General features: G+C 55.4%; 2 protein-coding genes across 10 annotated transcripts in view; one reads left to right on the forward strand and one right to left on the reverse strand.

The window, feature by feature from the left end:
* PIH1D1 (PIH1 domain containing 1) lies at positions 1 to 5,888 on the reverse strand. 5 transcript variants are annotated; one of them, XM_045891923.2, is made up of 10 exons: positions 5,811 to 5,888; positions 3,941 to 4,034; positions 3,537 to 3,603; positions 2,950 to 3,129; positions 1,739 to 1,800; positions 1,570 to 1,651; positions 999 to 1,128; positions 711 to 786; positions 215 to 358; positions 1 to 126 (listed from the first exon to the last, which is right to left on the reverse strand). In XM_045891923.2, the coding sequence occupies exons 1-10, from the start codon at positions 5,867 to 5,869 to the stop codon at positions 85 to 87; spliced, it is 936 nt and encodes a 311-aa protein (XP_045747879.1). In that variant the 5' UTR covers positions 5,870 to 5,888; the 3' UTR covers positions 1 to 84. The 5 variants fall into 5 exon arrangements, with proteins under 5 accessions (XP_045747879.1, XP_045747883.1, XP_045747881.1 ...); XM_045891927.3 differs by lacking the exon at positions 5,811 to 5,888 and adding an exon at positions 5,078 to 5,184; XM_045891925.2 differs by lacking the exon at positions 5,811 to 5,888 and adding an exon at positions 4,955 to 5,088.
* Positions 4,973 to 17,115, forward strand: part of ALDH16A1 (aldehyde dehydrogenase 16 family member A1) — a 20,099-nt gene continuing 7,956 nt past the window's right edge. For 3 of the 5 annotated variants that reach the window (XR_010408187.1, XM_064581164.1, XM_064581166.1), the window contains exons 1-15: positions 4,973 to 5,106; positions 10,094 to 10,196; positions 10,570 to 10,696; positions 11,488 to 11,666; positions 11,752 to 11,829; positions 12,390 to 12,571; positions 12,658 to 12,810; positions 13,025 to 13,132; positions 13,281 to 13,466; positions 14,053 to 14,136; positions 14,347 to 14,483; positions 14,668 to 14,773; positions 15,120 to 15,250; positions 15,554 to 15,721; positions 16,017 to 16,218. Coding sequence is in view for 4 of the 5 variants with exons in the window: in XM_064581164.1 (XP_064437234.1) it covers positions 5,017 to 5,106; positions 10,094 to 10,196; positions 10,570 to 10,696; positions 11,488 to 11,666; positions 11,752 to 11,829; positions 12,390 to 12,571; positions 12,658 to 12,810; positions 13,025 to 13,132; positions 13,281 to 13,466; positions 14,053 to 14,136; positions 14,347 to 14,483; positions 14,668 to 14,773; positions 15,120 to 15,250; positions 15,554 to 15,721; positions 16,017 to 16,218 (2,034 nt within the window). In the remaining variant the exon portion in view is untranslated. The remainder of the gene's footprint in view (positions 5,107 to 10,093; positions 10,197 to 10,569; positions 10,697 to 11,487; positions 11,667 to 11,751; positions 11,830 to 12,389; positions 12,572 to 12,657; positions 12,811 to 13,024; positions 13,133 to 13,280; positions 13,467 to 14,052; positions 14,137 to 14,346; positions 14,484 to 14,667; positions 14,774 to 15,119; positions 15,251 to 15,553; positions 15,722 to 16,016; positions 16,219 to 17,115) is intronic. The other 2 variants (XM_064581165.1, XM_064581167.1) reach the window with 1 other exon arrangement.

The following is a 17,115-nucleotide window of genomic DNA, read 5'->3' on the forward strand; positions in this document are numbered from 1 at the left end:
CAAAGGCAAAAATCCTTTATTTCAATTTCAGAGAAGCCCCCACCAGTCTCTTCTCTCCACCTGGAAACAGAGAAAGAAACCCAGTCAAGAAGCCACCGACAGAAGGGGCATGGCCACCATCAGTTGCTGAGGAGAGACAGGAAAAACAGAATGAGGATTCAGGACCAGGACACTTCCCTGTTCCCTGCACACCTCCCCCTAGCCCCCCAGGCACCTTTCTCTTCCGATGGAAGGCTGCCTTGCTCTCCCTGGAGTTGATCCGCAGGGGGATATACGCATCCAGATGGTACAGCTGCTGGGGGCCCCCCATCACCAGGCGGTTCTCCCCGATCTCCAGCGACAGCCCCAGAGCTCCGTCCTGACAATACAGTGAAGTAAGCCCACCCTTCCCTTCCCAGCAACAAGGCAATAATCAGGTGGACCGGGGAGAAAAGCCTCCTGTGTCGGGATACCATATGTAAAGGGTCTAATCCTCCAGGACAAAGATGAGAGACAGTAATTACAAGTCCCCATGACTGAGCACTTACAATGTCCCAAGCACCCTCAGGACAGCTCCCAAAGTGGGCCCAAAGGACCCATGGCAGGCAGCTGTACTCAGGGGGCAGGACTCACCAGGCTCCCACAGGTCTGGCAATGAGCCCCGCTCACTCCCCCTCAGAGACCCCAACCCTTCCAGACCTTTCTCCAGCTCTGCTCAAGCGTGCACTCACCAGTTTGGGGAGATCAATTTCAGCCAAGAGGAGATCAGGGGCTTCCAGCCAAAGGTTCAGGTGAGGCTTCTCACGGCTGGGGAGGAACAAGACCCAAAATTGAGGAGAGCCCACCAGCTCCTTGCCAGCGTTCATCCTTTCCTTTCTCCCGCCTCTGAGCCCTGCTGCCTCGGGGAGCCTTCTCGGTGGGAGTGCTGCTTCTCCCCTCTCTGGGTTCCCAGAGACCCCAGGACACTGCTTCCTATGGGGAGGGAGAAACGTGAAAGAGAGAACCCATGGAAAGCGCACCGTTCCTCAGGTCTCAGGGAGTCAGGAGTATACAGGTTTCCCAGCTCCTGGATCCGAGGACGCTGCTGGGATCGGATATTTTGCTGGGAGATGGAGCCCAGGAAAGGCCGGTTCTTCAACATGCGCCACTCTGCGGGTAGGAAGCTCGGGGTCAAAGGTGGCACGGGTAAGCGTTCCCTTTGCTTCCATAGGGGTCATGACAGCAAGAGCCTCAGGGGAAAGGACGCGCCCCTCCAAGGATGCCAGGGATCTGGCCACACCCCCAAGCTTGGCTTTAGGAAATCTGCCCACCTTAGTCCTGCCCTTCCGGGGTATATCCCCCCCCTCCAAAAAATCTGTCCCTGGAGATGCTCCTGGCTCCGCCTCCTGGCTATCCAGACCCCGCCCCTTATCTGGTTTCTGGGTCAGCCCCGCCCACATCCCCAACCTTGAGAAACCTCGCCTTCTCCCTATAATCCACAGCCTAGGGACCAAGAAAATCCCTGTCCACACTAGCCCCACCTTTCCCAAGGGCTGCCCCCAAGCTGCTCCGGTTCCTCTAGTCCCCGCCGGCCCCGGGCCCGCCCCTCACCTGGATTCAGCTGCAGACTGTATTTGTCCTCAAGGCCCTCCCTGGCGATGGTGACCACGAGCTCTCGCAAGAAATCGCTGTTCTAGGAGTGAGAGAGGGAGGCTGCGGGAGGGCTCCAGGTGGAGGGAGAAGCTCCGGCCCAGGCCTCACCCGCAGCCCCGCCCCCAACCTGCATCCTCCGGTAGAAGTCGCTGTTGACGGCTACGTCGTAGGCGGTACAACCCTGGCCTTCTGTGGGGAGAGAAAGGGGGTGAGACCCCCAGCCCTCCGAGGGAACCCCACCGCCGGATAAAGACAAGGCAAAACCAATAACGGCCAGCAGCCGCAAGAACCAGAGAGACCCAGAGACAATCAGAAGGTAAGGGCTCAAGACTCGCACTTGCCAGTCTGGAATCATACCAGCCTCGTCTCTTCCTCTCGGGTCCTTTCCCACCATGTCCCAGCGCTGACCTCGCCCCTTCCCTGCACACAGCCCTCCCATGGCTCCCCAGCGCCCCAGATGAAGGTATGTGTCCTTCAGGCGTGGCGTTGAAGACCCTGTGTGGTCTGCTCCTCCCCCCTGGAGATAAGCTCACTTCTCTGTTACTCTAGGACCCAGTCCAATGTCCCTCTGGTCATTGGGGGGATCTGGTCCCTTTAAATTTCTTCCAATCTCTCTTGATTACTGACCAATCCAATTCAATCACTGCAGCCTCTGTACTCCTCTGTCCCCTCTGCCTAGAACCCTCTTCTCTGTCTTGGCCTGATGAACTCCTCTGGTTCCTTCACATCTTATATCTGACACCTCCTCCTCCAGGAAGCCTTCCCAGACCCTTCAGTTGGGTGAAGAGCCCCTATCAGAGCAGCACAAATCATACCATATTGAAACCGCATCCGTCCCCTCCACCCTCAATCTAAGACTAGGAGTGTCTAAGGGCAAGTTCTGGGTATGATCAGTCCCCAGGGCACTGCCCAAAGCCTGGTCCCAGGAGGCTTCAGGCGACATATGTGATTTGAAACACAAGCATATAGAGTCAGAAACTCAATAGAGACCGGTGAGACACAGCTGAGAGATAGAGACGGGGAGAAGGGTGAGGAAGGAAACAGGAACAAGAGTGAGCGCTGGTCTGGCCAGCTAATGAGGACACCTGCCCAGCTCGCCCTCACCATGGAGTAGGGCAGGGAGAAGTCCAGCCTGGCCAGGTGGGCAGGACGAGGACTGTCCTGTGCAGCAGGCACTAGAGGCCCAGGAAGCTGGGCATATGTCACAGAGAAAAGGATAAGATCAGGAAGGCCAGATTTCTGGGTGCTGAGGGAGGAGGGTCCTGGGCCCTGGATCTTGGATCCTCGGGAAGAAAGGACCCAGGGAGCTAGAGCCTTGGGTCCTCTGAGGGCACTGACTTGCATCCAGTTCGGCATGAGGTTCTCCCAGACTCATGGGGATGCGAAAACCGGCTTGGTCTTCCTCCAGCATTTGAAGTAGCTCGTCCTCAGTCATGTCAGCCGGAGGAGGGATGGAAGGAGAGTGACAGATGTTGATGAACACCTTCCCTTCGGATGAGTTGGTCTTTATGCAGAAACCTGACGGAAATGGGTTTGTCCTGAGTGTCTGCCTCTGCATGCACCTGGGTTTCCATCTATCCCCTCTTCAGTCTCAGTTCTTCTCTTGATCTGTCCCCTCTTTGGCCCCTTCTCTTGATCAGTCCTGTTTTCTGGGTCCGCTCCCCACTCCATTCCCTGGGATCTCTGCATCTCTTTCTGTCTTTGAGTCTCTGTCCCCCTAGTCATGCCTGTCCTCCTCCTCCTCTCTTTAGATCTTGGTCCCTTCCCTGCTCTCTCTGGATCTCTGTCACAACCCCTGTCAAGGCCTCTGTACCCCATTATTGTGCCTCTCTCTTGCCTCCTCTCTTTGTGTCCCCTGCCCCCAGCTTCTGTCCATCTCTCTCTAAGACTCTATCCCCCTCTCTCTCGGTTTCTGCCTTTCTCACCAGGTTGCGGTTGGATCTGTGTAGATTCTGGTCTGCTTGTCTGGGCTTGCTGGAGCTCCTTGGAGGCCTGTGTGAAGGAAAACAACAACCTCTGTACTATCAGACCCTCATTTGTTCTTCAAAGGTTTGTCGAGAAATTTTATGCATATGAGATGTGCACAGAATAGGACATACTATGTCTCTCTCCTCCTTTGAGGACCCCTAAGAAAAACCCAACCCCACTCTGCATTTCTTCCAGAGCCTAGCAAACTTGGGAGTTAAGCAACTACAATTCCATGTGGTGCGTTCTGGGAATGTAGTGTCATCTCTGAGCACCCACGGGCGTGCATACACACACACACACACACACACACACACACACATCCCCCGAACACCCAGGGACCCAGGAGCGGGTCAGTCCTCACCTGCAGCAGCAGCTCTTCAAAACGCTCGGTCTCCGTGCCCATCTTCTCTGCCTCGCCTAACTCCGGCACCAGCAGCTTCGAGTCCGCCATGGCCCTGAGGAAGAGACCTAGGCGTCCTCAGTAACCCCGACGTGGGGGGGGGGGGGGGCCTGGCCAGGATCCGAACTGTGGGGCCTGCTGCCGGACCCACAACCGACTCCTGACACCCGCTATCCTGTATGAAAATCTAAGAATCTGGCCTGAGACTATAATTCCACTCAGACCAGATGCGGTTGTCCAATCTGTTGGGAGCCAATAGTTCCAGATGCTCTCCAAGTCCTATGAGCTAAACATGTAAATGACAGCCACACTTTCAGCCTCTGTAACCAAGGGCTTCAGCAGACCACGCTTCCGTCTACCTCGAACGCTCAGACACCAATCCGGCAACCGCACTACGTTCCGACCAATCATAGTCTAAGGCTGAAGCCACGCCTCTCACCTCAACCAATCAAAACTAAATCCTGAACCTAATTTCTGAATGCCACACTTCCTGTGTCGATTAAAGCTGTACTTCTCCTCTTTCCAGACCACATCTGGCCAAGCTACTGGACAGCCCAGGCTGGCACACTTTCAAAAACTTAATTTCAACGTCCATCCTAAAAGACTCCCTTCTGACCTCTGAACTATCGCTTCGTCCCAGAGCTCGATTCGATTCTCTAGTAAATTTACTTCGGACTAAAAGCTGAACTTCCTGCACTCAGTATGAACAGGGTGGAGAGAAGATACACCAATACGGTCACCCTTCTAAATCTGGAGCCTTGCTAACTATTTGCAAGACACCGCATTTTCTTCTCGTCCCCGACCCCCCCCCCCGCCCCGCCTCGCCTCGCCTCGCCTCGCTCTGAGGGTTGCGCATGCTCCAAATCACATTTCCCAGCTTGGGCATATGGGCGGGGCCATCGTGTCCAAGGCGGGGTTACGCTCTCTCCCGTAGCCCCGCCCCCTGCGCTGGAGTGGGCGGTGCCGCCCTTCGACCTCAAGGTGCCTCTGGGCAGAGCGCCCCGCACTCCTTGGTGGAAAGCGGGCCCGGGAGGGTGATGGCTGCGACGCGTGAAAGGACTAGCGCCCGAGAGATCTTCAACACGCTGGAGTACGGACCGGTGCCTGAGAGCCACGCATGCGCGCTGGTGAGGGCCTGCCGTTCGGCGTTGCCCATCCCCCTCCCTAGGCCTCCGGGTCCCGTTTGGCGCGCGACTCCCGTGATGCACCGCGGCAGCTCAGCAGCTCCGCCCTTCTCGGTTCCCGTGACTCAGGCAGCCCCTTTAGGACCCACCCTTGAAGGGCGTTCCCTTGATCCTTTGCGGCTGCTGCTTCTTAACCCTTGAGTCTCCCCCCTCTTGTTTCGGAGTAGTTCTCGTACCCCTTGTTCCGAACTTCGCGGCGGTGTTTCCCCGATACCTCAGAGCCCCCGGAGGGTCTCCTGTGATTCTTCAGCCCCCCCCCCCCGAACCTCCCGTGATGCCCAGGGACTCGGAATTCCTGTGGGGGCGCCCTTGATCTTCCAAGGACCCTCAGAATCGCCATGGACTTGCCGTGATTCCTCAGAACATCCTGTGGCTCCCGTGGCCCACTGAGCCGCACCCCCTGAACTCCTGTGGGGCTCCCGTCGTTCCTCAGGGCCCCCATCAATACTTGCGGGGCTCCAGGAGCTTGGGAACCTCGGGAGAGCTCAGAATTTAAATCACCTCAGAATACCACCCTCGTGGGGCTCCCAGGATTCTTCGGCGCCTCTTCAAGTCCTCATGAGGCTCCTGTGATCCCTCGGGGTCCCCCAGACCACCTCTTGTGGTTCCTGTGGTTAAGTAGGGTGCCTCGAATATTCTGTAATTACCTAGGCTCCTCAGAACTCCTTCCATGGGGCTCTCCTGATCCCACAGGGTCTTCTAGCATCCAGGAATGAGAAGCTTAGGCTGGAATAATGGAAGAAGATAAGACCAGAGCCTGGATCGGGCTGTGGAAGTGGATAGATGGATAGGAGGGCAAGAGGCAGAGATACAGGAGGAACGGTGTGGGACTTGAGAGGGCAAGGTAGTGTCTGAGGTCTGGCTGTCTCTGTCTGACCCACCACGACCACCACCAGTGGTGATCCCAGGAGAACTAGGGTTTCGAGGAAAGACCCTGAGCTTGGTTATCACATGGTGAGAGTGTGAGGGACCCGGGGACAGCCTTGGGCTTGTGCAGGCGTCAAACGCTACTTGGGCTCGAGCCTTCAGGTCTGGAGACAGGGACCTGGGAGTCACCAGTGTAGAAAGATAGCTGAACTGTGGGAATGAGGATCTGGGTCAGAGGACAGACAATTCCCACACTTGGAGGTTGGCTAGAGATGGAATATACTGAAATAGCAATAATGTGATCATAGCTTATATTTACTGGGAGCTCTCTGTGTTCGCTCAGTGTGATCTCATTTAATCCCCAGAACAGCTGTGAGAGGGGATTATTGTCATTATTTTAGCACACGGAGGCTGAAAGGGGTAAGCAATTTTTCCTACGGTCAACACAGTTTAAAAGAGGTGAAGCTGAGATTTGAACCTGAGCCCCCGGATTCCACAGCCCATGGTTTCCCCACCGCCTCCCAAGCAAAGGTCTCAACCTTCCAATGTGTGGGCCAGACTCGACCAACAAACTGTTTTCTTTGGCCTGTATTTTATTTTTGAAAATGTGAATTAGTGGTCAACTAATTCCCTGTAAACATCCAGGAGGATTCCAGCTTCTTTTGAAAATAAAACCCCAAAATTTGGCAATGTTTGGCTCACATTCCCTGACAAAAATCATCTGGATTCAATAGTGGCTGTCTTTTTAGGCAAGTCATGCGTTCCCAATCTCCACCAGCCCCTCTTCTCACACTAACATGACTTGCCAGGACCCTGTGGACATTCCTTTAGGGTTTTGTTTTTCTTGGGCGGGGGGAGTTTGCAAACTTCCACAGAGCAGTTAATACTGCTACTTACCTATTCCTCAGCTTCAGGAATCGCCAACATTTGGTCCAGTGTTGTCTTCTATTGTTTTCTCTTTTTTCTGGAATGATTTAAATCCCAGATGTCGTGTTAGCTTCCCAGAAATATTTGAATTCCCATTTCTAGCAGATAAGGACTCATTTCGTAACATAACCACCTAGCCTTTTTTTTTTTTTTTTTTTTGAGGGAGGGCTCGAGCGAGCGTGCAAGGCAGGGGGAGGGGCAGAGAGAATCTTAAGCAGTCTCCATGCCCAGCACAGAGCCTGACAAGGGGCTTGATCTCACAACCCTGGGCCGAAATCAAGAGTCAGACACTTAAGCGACTGAGACACCCAGGCACCCCCACCTAGCCATTTTTCACACTTCACATTAGCGGTCTTTTTTTTTTTTTAGATTTTATTTATTTATTTGTCAGAGAGAGAGAGAGAGCATAAGCAAGGGGAGCGGCAGACAGAGGGAGCAGCAGGCTTCCCGCTGAGCTGGGAGCCCAAGGCGGGAATTGACCCCAGGACCCTGAGATCATGACCTAAGCCGAAGGCAGACGCTTAACCCACTGAGCCACCCAGGCATCCCAGCGGTCATTATTTAATATCATCCAATGTCCAGCTCACATTCATACACCCCCAGCTGTTTCCAAAATGTGTCTTTCTCTGGGGGTATTTGAATTGGAAACTTCTGACTCACCATTTGACTTCAAAGAAAAAGAAGGGCCAGTTGGCAGGGTAATAGGAAAATCAGGAGAAGTGGCTTTGGGATGCTAAGAAGAGAGCAGTTGTAGAAGGAAAAAGTGGGAAGCATGTCTCGGATTTTGCCAGGATTTAAGGAAGACAGGACCAGGGAGAGAGACATGGAGCAGACGTGGAGGGCGAGGTGCAGTGGGATTAAGAGGCAATCCTACATAGTGCTGTTCTGAGTATATAATGGGCATTGAAGCATTTAATTCTCACCGCAGCCCTGTGAAGTAGAGAGCGGCTGTGATTATCCCCATCTTCCAGATGGCTTAGCCAAGCCCAGAGTATTGTAACACCCTAGCTAAGGTTGCACAATAAATACCAGAGCCAAGATTCAAAATCCTAGCTCCAGAGACTCGGTCCCATTTGCAATGCCTGTATGCTTTGCGTTGGGCTCAGGTAGACATGTCACATCAAATAAGTCTGCACCTGGCAGGCCTGTGTCTTCAGCGGGAGTCCATACTGCTCCCCAAAGTGACGACCGCAGAGGTGGGAGGGAACGCCATCACATGGCCAGGTGCGGGAGCCACCTGGCTTAGAAGCCCCACCTTCCAAAAAGAACCTGATACTGCTTGGGAACAGTGTCATGGGCATTGCCTCCAGGGTTGTGACAAGGTATGTACCCAATCACAGGAACGCAGAGCAATCAGAAAGCCCCAATGCCCTGGCTTCCCATTGGAGCCTTATGGCGTGTTCCCAATTTTCCCAGTCAGGTGCGGTAGACCATTCAGGAGTCATTGTTGCCTGGTAATGCAGCTGAATTGTCTCATGTGTCCTGAGAAATAGGAAGTTCACCTGAGGTCATTTCTCCACGGAGGAGAAAGGGTTTTATTAAGCCACATTTCAAAGTCAGTAGGACAGGGGCGCCTGGGTGGCTCAGTGGATTAAGCGTCTGCCTTCGGCTCAGGTCATGATCCCGGGGTCCTGGGATTGAACCCCAGTAATGGCTCCCTGCTCAGCGGGGAGTCTGCTTCTCCGCCTCCCTTTGCTCCTCCTCCTGCTTGTGCTGGCTTGCACGCTCTCTCTGTCAAATAAATTAAAAAAAAAAAAGCAAAGTCAGTAGGACAGCCCTCACATATCTCTGGTGAGAATGTAAAACAGCTTGGTGGTTCCTCCGTAAGTTACTCGTGGAGTTGCCATATGACCCAGCAATTGCCCTCCTGGGTACAAATGCCTAGAAGAAGTAAAGATGGGTGTTCGAACAAAAACTTGTACATGCATGTTCTGAACGGCACTATTCACAATAACCAGAAGGCAGAAACAAACCGAATGTGCATCCACCGGTGATAAATGGATAAACAAAATGTGGCCTATCCAGACATTGGAATATTATATAGCTGTAAAATGGAAAGGGGGTTTTTGTTGTTGTTTTTTTTTAAGAGAGAGAAGACAGGGAGGGGCTGAGGGAGAAAGAATCTTAAGCAGGCTGCACGCCCAGCATGGAGCCCAATGCGGGGCTCAATCTCACAACCCTGAGATCATGACCTGAGCCGAAATCGAATCAGATGCTTGGGGGGTTGGGGGATGGGTTAGCCTGGTGGTGGGTATTAAGGAGGGCACGTATTGAATGAAGCACTGGGTATTATATGCAAACAATGAATCATGGAACACTATATCAAAAACTAATGATGTAATGTATGATGACAACATAACATAATAAAGTTAAAAAAAAAAAGAGTCGGAGGCTTAACCGACTGAGCCACCCAGGAGCCCCAGGAACGGAGTATTGATACATGCTACAACTGGATGAACCTCAAAAACAGCATGTTGGGTGAAAGAAGCCAGCCAAAAAAGTCACAGATTGTAAGGTTCTGTTTCTGTGAAATATCCAGAGTAGGCAAATCCACAGAAACAGGAAGCAGATTAGTGGTTGCCAGGGGCTAGGGGCAGGGGGAAGGGAGAGTGACTGCCTAATGTGTACAAAGTTTCCTTTTGGGGGGAACGGAAACGTCCTGGAACGAGATTGTGGTGATGGTGGCACGTCCTAAATGCTGTTGTTTTTTTGTTTTTTTTTTTTTTTAAAGATTTTATTTATTTATTTGACAGAGAGAGAGAGCACAAGTAGGCAGAGAGGCAGGCAGAGGGAGAGGGAGAAGCAGACTCTCCACTGAGCAGGGAGCCCGACGCGGGGCTCGATCCCAGGACGCCGGGATCATGACCTGAGCCGAAGGCAGCCGCTTAACCGACTGAGCCACCCAGGCGCCCCTAAATGCTGTTGAATTGTACTACACTTTAAAATGGTTAACGTGATGAGTTTTAGTTTATAATGTATTTTACATTTGTGGGTTATTTTCCTTCTACACAGGAGAAGAATTAGCGGGGGGGGGCAAAGGGGGTCAGGTGTCCCTCTCCCAGAGGATTCTAGGCAGGAATTGACCTCCCCCAGCTGGCTCCCAGACCCCATTCCAAACCGTCTTCACCTCCCACAGGCCTGGCTGGACACCCAGGACCGACACTTGGGTCACTATGTAAATGGGAAGTGGTTAAAGCCAGAACACAGGAACTCAGTGCCTTGCCAGGATCCCATCACAGGTATGAGGTGTCCCCCAGCTGCTAGGGTAGGGAGAGGCGTCTGTACCCCCAGCTGTACCAACAACAACGCCCCATTCCCTTGGCTCGGGGCCCTGAGGCCAGGGAGTAGCCAGTGGGGGAAGAAGGCCAGGATTGCTGGCTCTTCCTGTTAGCAGTCATCCTAATTATGACTCCAAGTCCCTATGTACGCTTTAAAGATCCCTTCCTTGATTACGGGAGACAGAGCAATGACCAGTAGGGTTATAATAGAGTGGGGCTAGGGACCAGCTTTCCTGCCTTGGGGTGCACCCGGGCTCTGGAAATCTTAGCCCCCTCCAGTTCTGACATGGGCTCCCCCCCTTCCCGTCTGGGGTCCCTCCATTCATCTCCCCAGGAGAGAGCTTGACCGCTTGCCTCCAGGCACAGGCTGAGGATGTGGCGGCAGCCGTGGAGGCAGCAGGGACTGCGTTCGAGAACTGGAGTGGACTCCCTGGAGCCTCTCGGGCTCAGCACCTGCTCAGGTGACGCAGTTGAGGTGTGGGCCTTGGGAGGTGGGGAAGGACTCCGTCCCCCAGCATCCCACTTGAGACTGTTGGAACAAAGACTCCATTTCTCGATATCTCGCTGAATTACTTGTAGCTAAGGCTTATGGCCAGCATGCCTTCAAGCCTTTAGCAGCTAAAAAATCCATACACCATACACCAGGGCTGGTGATGAGAAAGCTGTTTCTCATCACCAGAATAGCCCCGGGGCTCATCGAGGCTCCATTTTCCTGGCCCCAGTGCCCATTTTCCAGCATACTCTTGGGGCAATTCGAGACAAAGTTTCCATTTTCTTTTCTTTTTTTTTTTTTTTAAAGATTTTATTTATTTATTTGAGAGAGAGAGAGCATGAGAGAGGGGAGTTCAGAGGGAGAAGCAGACTCCCCACCGAGCAGGGAGCCCGATGCGGGACTCGATCCTGGGACTCCAGGATCATGATCTGAGCCAAAGGCAGTCGCCCAACCAACTGAGCCACCCAGGCACCCCAAAGTTTCCATTTTCTAAAAGAACAATTGAGATTAGAGGTTCAACTTCAATTTTGCAGCACTTTGGGGGTCGCTGGTGGCCACAATCTTCACACGGCCCTTTCTGGTTTTGTGGTTCTCGAACTACATTTCCCATAAATCTTTGAGGCTCTCCACCCCTGGTAAATGATGGGGATGCCCCCAGGAGATCGTAGGGATTGTAGTCCAAGTACATAGGGGGTGTCCCAGGACTGTGTGACTGAAGGGCAGTGGGAAATGACTCCCCCCCCCCGGCTTTCTCTGCAGACTGGCCAAGATGATCCAGAAGCACCAGCGGCTGCTGTGGACCCTGGAGTCCCTGGTTTCTGGGCGAGCCGTTCGAGAGGTTCGAGATGGGGATGTCCCACTGGCCCAGCAGCTGCTCCAGTACCACGCTGTCCAGGCGTACACCCAGGAAGAGGTGCTGGCAGGCTGGGAGCCCATGGGTAAGAAGCAGGAGTCCTGGCCCCCAGCCCTTCCTCCCTTATGACCTAGCAGTACGTGCCCCAGTCTCTTTATTTATTCTTACAGGAGTAATCGGTCTCATCTTGTCACCCATGTTCTCCTTCCTTGAGATGATGTGGAGGATTTGCCCTGCCCTGGCTGTGGGTAATTGTTGGGTTGGGTCTGAGGGAGAAGGGGTCTGGGAGACATGGACCCCTGGGTCTGAGGGAGGAGGGGCTGAGGGCCTGGACTCCTGGGTCTGAGGGAGGAGGGGCTGGGGGCCTGGACCCCTGGGTCTGAGGGAGGAGGGGCTGGGGGCCTTGGACTCCTGGGGCTGAGGGAGGAGGGGCTGAGGGCCTGGACCCCTGAGTCTGAGGGAGGAGGGGCTGGGGGGCTGGACCCCTGAGTCTGAGGGAGGAGGGGCTGGGGGTCCTGGACCCCTGGGTCTGAGGGAGGAGGGGCTGGGGGTCCTGGACCCCTGGGTCTGAGGGAGGAGGGGCTGGGGGTCTGGACCCCTGGGTCTGAGGGAGGAGGGGCTGGGGGTCCTGGACTCCTGGGTCTGAGGGAGCAGGGACTGGGGGGCCTGGACTCCTGGGTTTGAGGGAGGAAGGGGCTGGGGGTTTTAACTCCTGGGTCTGATGGAAGAAGGAGCTGGGACCCCTGGGTCTGAAGAAGAGGGTTGGGGGCCCAGACTCCAGGGTCTTTGAGCTGCCCCCCTTTTCCAGGCTGCACTGTGGTGGTCCTCGTGCCGCCAGCCTCCCCGACACCCCTCCTCCTGGCCCAACTGGCAGGGGAGCTAGGCTCGTTCCCAGGAATCCTCAATGTGATCAGTGGCCCTGCCTCCCTGGGCCCTGTCCTGGCCTCCCATCCTAGAGTCCAGAAGGTGACCTTCTGTGGAGCCGTCGAGGTATCTTTGGGGTTGGGAGGGGGATAGGATGTGGCTGGGAGGCCGGAAGCCCCCTCCCTTGGCTGAATCCAGTGGGGGTCCTGCAGGAAGGACGTGCCCTTCGGCGGACCCTGGCGGGCAAGGGTGCCGAGCTGGGCCTGGCACTGGGGGCTGAGTCGCTGCTGGTGCTGACGGAGGCGGCGGATGTGGACTCAGCCGTGGAGGGCGTCGTGGATGCAGCTTGGTCCGACCGCAACGCGGTAAGGCCCATGTGCCCGTGGGCCCCCAAGTCCTGGGGGTCGTGCGTGTCCGTCTCCAGACCTCAGGGCCTCGTGTCTCTCCATCGATTGTAATGTTCAGCTCTTTGTGTCTCACATTCTCTCTCTGTGGGGCTCCTCATTGCCTCTGATTTCTGAATCTCCACATCCCGGCTCTCCTGTTTCTGCAGGGGGCTCATGTCTCTTGTTCTTAAAGATTCTTTCCACTTTTCTGAGTGTGCACGTCCCTAGTTTTCCAACCTCTGTCTTCACTCTGAATCACCACCTTCTGCAACTTCACCTCCTGCTTGGATGTGGAGCCCTGGTGAGTCTCTAGGGTCCCCAGCCACTGCTCCTTGACCCTCCTCTGATATGTGTATGTACGTCCCCATGTCTTGGCCTCTGTGGGAGCCTGTTCTCTCAAGGCGGGCCCTGACTTTGCCTGCCCGCCCTGACATCCCTCTTCCTAACAGGGGGGACTCAGGCTCCTCATCCAGGAGTCTGTGTGGGGCGAGACGATGAGGCGGCTCCAGGAGCGGATGGCGCGGCTTCGGGGCGGTCGAGGACTTGATGGGGCCATGGACATGGGGACTCGAGAGGCTGCCGCACGTGACCTGGCCCAGCGCTATGTGAGTGAGGCCCGGAGTCAGGGTGCACAGGTGAGCAAGGGGCACAGACTCCAGGGTGCCAGGGGAGGAGAGACCTGGAGACCTGACTCCTGGGTCTGAGGGAGGAGAGATTGGGCCTGGGTCTCAGGAAGGAGGGACTGGGGGCCTGGACTCCTGGGTCTGAGGGAGGAGAGACTGGGCCTGGGCTCCTGGGTCTGAGGGAGGAAGGGGGCTGGGGGCCTGGACTCCTGGGTCTGAGGGAGGAGAGATTGGGCCTGGGCTCCTGGGTCTCAGGAAGGAGGGACTGGGGGCCTGGACTCCTGGGTCTGAGGGAGGAGAGACTGGGCCTGGGCTCCTGGGTCTGAGGGAGGAAGGGGGCTGGGGGCCTGGACTCCTGGGTCTGAGGGAGGAGAGATTGGGCCTGGGCTCCTGGGTCTCAGGAAGGAGGGACTGGGGGCCTGGACTCCTGGGTCTGAGGGAGGAGAGACTGGGCCTGGGCTCCTGGGTCTGAGGGAGGAAGGGGGCTGGGGGCCTGGACTCCTGGGTCTGAGGGAGGAGGCAGCTGGGGGCGAGGACTCCTGGGTCTGAGGGAGGAGGGGCTAGAAGTGAACTTGCCAATCTGTTTCTTTCTCTTCAGGTTTTTCAGGCTGGTGACAGCCTATTCTTCCCCCCAACTTTGGTCTCTGACCTGCCCCCGGCTTCCCCATGTACCCAGGCAGAGGTGAGCCCTCTAGGGCCCTGGAGATCCCATTCTGTCCACCCATCTGCAGCCAGACCTGAGCAGCAACGCTACGCCTGCAGAGGCCCCAGTGGGGTGACCACTGGGTCTGGGTTTGGGCACTGCTAACTGTTGTAGGCTGCTCCCCTAATGGCTGGGATGTTGGAGAGAGGAGCTGGCCAGGCCACCTGAGTTCCACCATCCCCCTTCCAGGTGCCCTGGCCCGTGGTCGTGGCCTCCCCATTCCGTACAGCTAAGGAGGCCCTGGCCATGGCCAACGGGACGCCCCGAGGAGCCAGTGCCAGTGTGTGGAGCGAGAGACTAGGGCAGGCCCTGGAGCTGGGCTGTGGGTCAGTCGGCACCTGCTGGGGCACAGGAGGCAGCCTGTTGGGGGGGCCCAAGCTTCTGCTCTTCCTCTCAGTCTTGAGGCCTCCATCCCTCTCTCTCCGGGTCTCTGCCCACCCACCCCACCTCTCCGACTCCCGGCCCCCTGTGACTTGGCGTTCTTGCTCACATCCCCTCCTCTCCCCGCAGGCTCCGGGTGGGCACGGTCTGGATCAACGCCCACGGCCTGCGAGACACTGAAGTGCCCACGGGTGGCTGCAGGGAGAGTGGGTCTTCCTGGCACGGGGGCCCCGACGTGAGTGCACCCCTCCTCCGCCCTGTCATCACCCCCTTCAGCCACCTTGTGCCCTTTTTTTTTTTTAAAGGGAAAGGTGCTGCATTTTTTTTTAATGTTTTTTTTTTTAATTTAATTTTTTTTTATTTTTATTTTATTTTTTTTATTTATTCATGAGAGTCAGAGAGAGAGAGAGAGAGAGGCAGAGGCAGAGGGAGAGAAGCAGGCTCCCCGCCCAGCAGGGAGCCCGATGCGGGACTCGATCCCAGGACCCCGGGATCATGACCTGAGCCGAAGGCAGTCGCTTAACCATCTGAGCCACCCAGGCGCCCCACCTTGTGCTCTGTTGACACTGCTCCTCTTCCAGGGTCTGTATGAGTACCTGCGGCCCTCAGGGACCCCCGCCAGGCTGTCTTACTTTTCTGAGAATCTGAACTATGACACTTTTGGCCTTGCCGTCCCCTCAACCCTGCCAGCTGGACCCGAAATAGGACCCAGGTGAGCTGTGCCAGGGTCTGCAACTGTGAGAATCCCTGGGGGTGTGGAAGGGGAGAAGGAAAGTTGTGGCAGGCTCCCCGTGGACTGTGGGGAGGCAGTCATTAGAGCTATCTCGAGGGGTCCCGGGTGCTGCCCAGAATTGCATTCTGGGTCTTGTGGCGCCACACCCAGCCCCTATGCCTAAGGAGAGTCTCAGTCCTGTTAAATGAAGGACTGTGCTCTCCCAGAGGCTCAGTGGGGTGGAGCGTGGGGTCTGAGTGGACCTGGCCCCGGGACCCACCCCCACGCCTCACCCTGCTCCAGCCCAGCAACCCCTTATGGGCTCTTCATCGGCGGCCGTTTCCAAGCTCCTGGGGCCCGGAGCTCCAGACCCATCAAGAATTCACAAGGCAATCTCCACGGCTATGTGGCTGAGGGTGGAGCCAAGGATATCCGAGGGGCTGTGGAGGCCGCTCACCAGGCTGCCCCTGGGTAAGGGGAATCATGTGGGAAAACCCAGAGGTCATGGGGCATTAGAGAGGGTGGTCTGAGACCCCCACAGGCTGATGGTGTGTGGGGTCTGGGTCCCGAGGACCAGTGGGTTATGAAGTCTGAGCTCCCAAGGTTGATGGGATTCGGGTCACCCCCCCCACTCCCCTCCCCAGGCAGACGGGCCATGGGGCCTGGAGCCCCATCATAGGGGCTGCCGATAGAGGAAGGACATCTGGAAAGGGCCAGGACCAGGAAGCCGACTCCTGATTTGCACTGTGTCTCCCCACACACACAGCTGGGTGGGTCAGTCACCAGGGGCCCGGGCAACTCTGCTGTGGGCCCTGGCAACTGCCCTGGAGCGCCGGGAGTCTGCCCTCGCCTCGAGGCTGGAGAGGCACGGCATGGAGCTCAAGGACGCCAAGGTGGAGGTAGAGCTGAGTGCGAGGCAGCTTCGGGCATGGGGCGCCCGTGCCCAGGCCCAAGGCCATGTCTTGCAGGTGAGAGGGTTCGGTGGGCCGGCAGACAGCTTGGACAGCCTGGGGTAGGGGTTAGAGCAAGGATTTGGGAGTGAGCCAGACTTGGGGAGAGAGAAAGCGAGAGCGAGCGCGCATGAGCGGTAGGGCAGAGGGAGAGAGAATCTCAAGCAGGCTCTGTACTGAGAGCGTGGAGCCTGAGACGGAGCTGAGTCTCACGACCCTGAGATCATGACCTGAGCCTAAACCAAGAGTCAGACGCTCAATCAGCTGAGCCACCCAGGCACCCCTAATTCCTAGGTTTTAATCTGAGAACATAAAAGCACGTATCCATACAAGGATTTACATCCAAATTTTATAGCAGCATTATTCATAGTAGCTGAAAACTGGAAACAATCTAGCAGCGCCTGGCTGGCTCAGTTAGTAGTGCATGTGACTCTGGAACTCTGGGGGAGTGAGTTTGAGTCGCATGTTGGGCGTGGAGTTTATTTTTAAAACAAATAAATACATAAATAAAATAAAAGATGGAAGTAATCCAAACATCCTTTGATAGGTTAATAGATAAAGTGTGCTACACCCATAACAGTAGACTCCTACTCAGCATTCAGGAGCGAACAGGCTATTCCGTGGATGAATCTCAAAAGGACTATGCTGAGTGAAAGAAGCCAAATAAAAAAAAAATAGTGGAGACTATATGATTCTGTATCTAGAAAATTCTAGAAAATACAAACTAATCTGTAGTGAGCGGGCGCAGATCAGTGGTTGAGGACAGAGAGGGTTCAGATAGAGTCAGGTGGGAAGGATCACTAAGGGGCACAAGGAGATTTTGTGGAGTGAAGTTCATTATCTTGATTGTGGTGACAGTTTCACCAATATGTATAGATGTCCAAACCTACCGAATTGGGGGCATCAGGCTGGCTC

Source organism: Mirounga angustirostris, unplaced genomic scaffold (genome assembly GCF_029215605.1).
Source record: "Mirounga angustirostris isolate CCGP_5_RB_7025 unplaced genomic scaffold, mMirAng1.0.hap1 SCAF_16, whole genome shotgun sequence".
Lineage (NCBI taxonomy): Eukaryota > Metazoa > Chordata > Mammalia > Carnivora > Phocidae > Mirounga > Mirounga angustirostris.

What these genes read in the sequence shown, in the direction of transcription:
- PIH1D1 (XM_045891923.2), bottom strand. Translation starts at nt 5,869, where the DNA reads ATGCTAGAAGACCCTGTGGGATCAGGAGAGCCCCATGGAAGGAGTTCT. An exon ending in AGGAGTTCTGAGGAGCCTAG is followed by an intron (nt 4,035 to 5,810) that starts GTAATTACAGAA and finishes TCTCTTCCTCAG; the next exon opens with GGCCATGGCGGACTCGAAGC. An exon ending in ACTTCTACCGGAGGATGCAG is followed by an intron (nt 1,652 to 1,738) that starts GTTGGGGGCGGG and finishes TCTCACTCCTAG; the next exon opens with AACAGCGATTTCTTGCGAGA.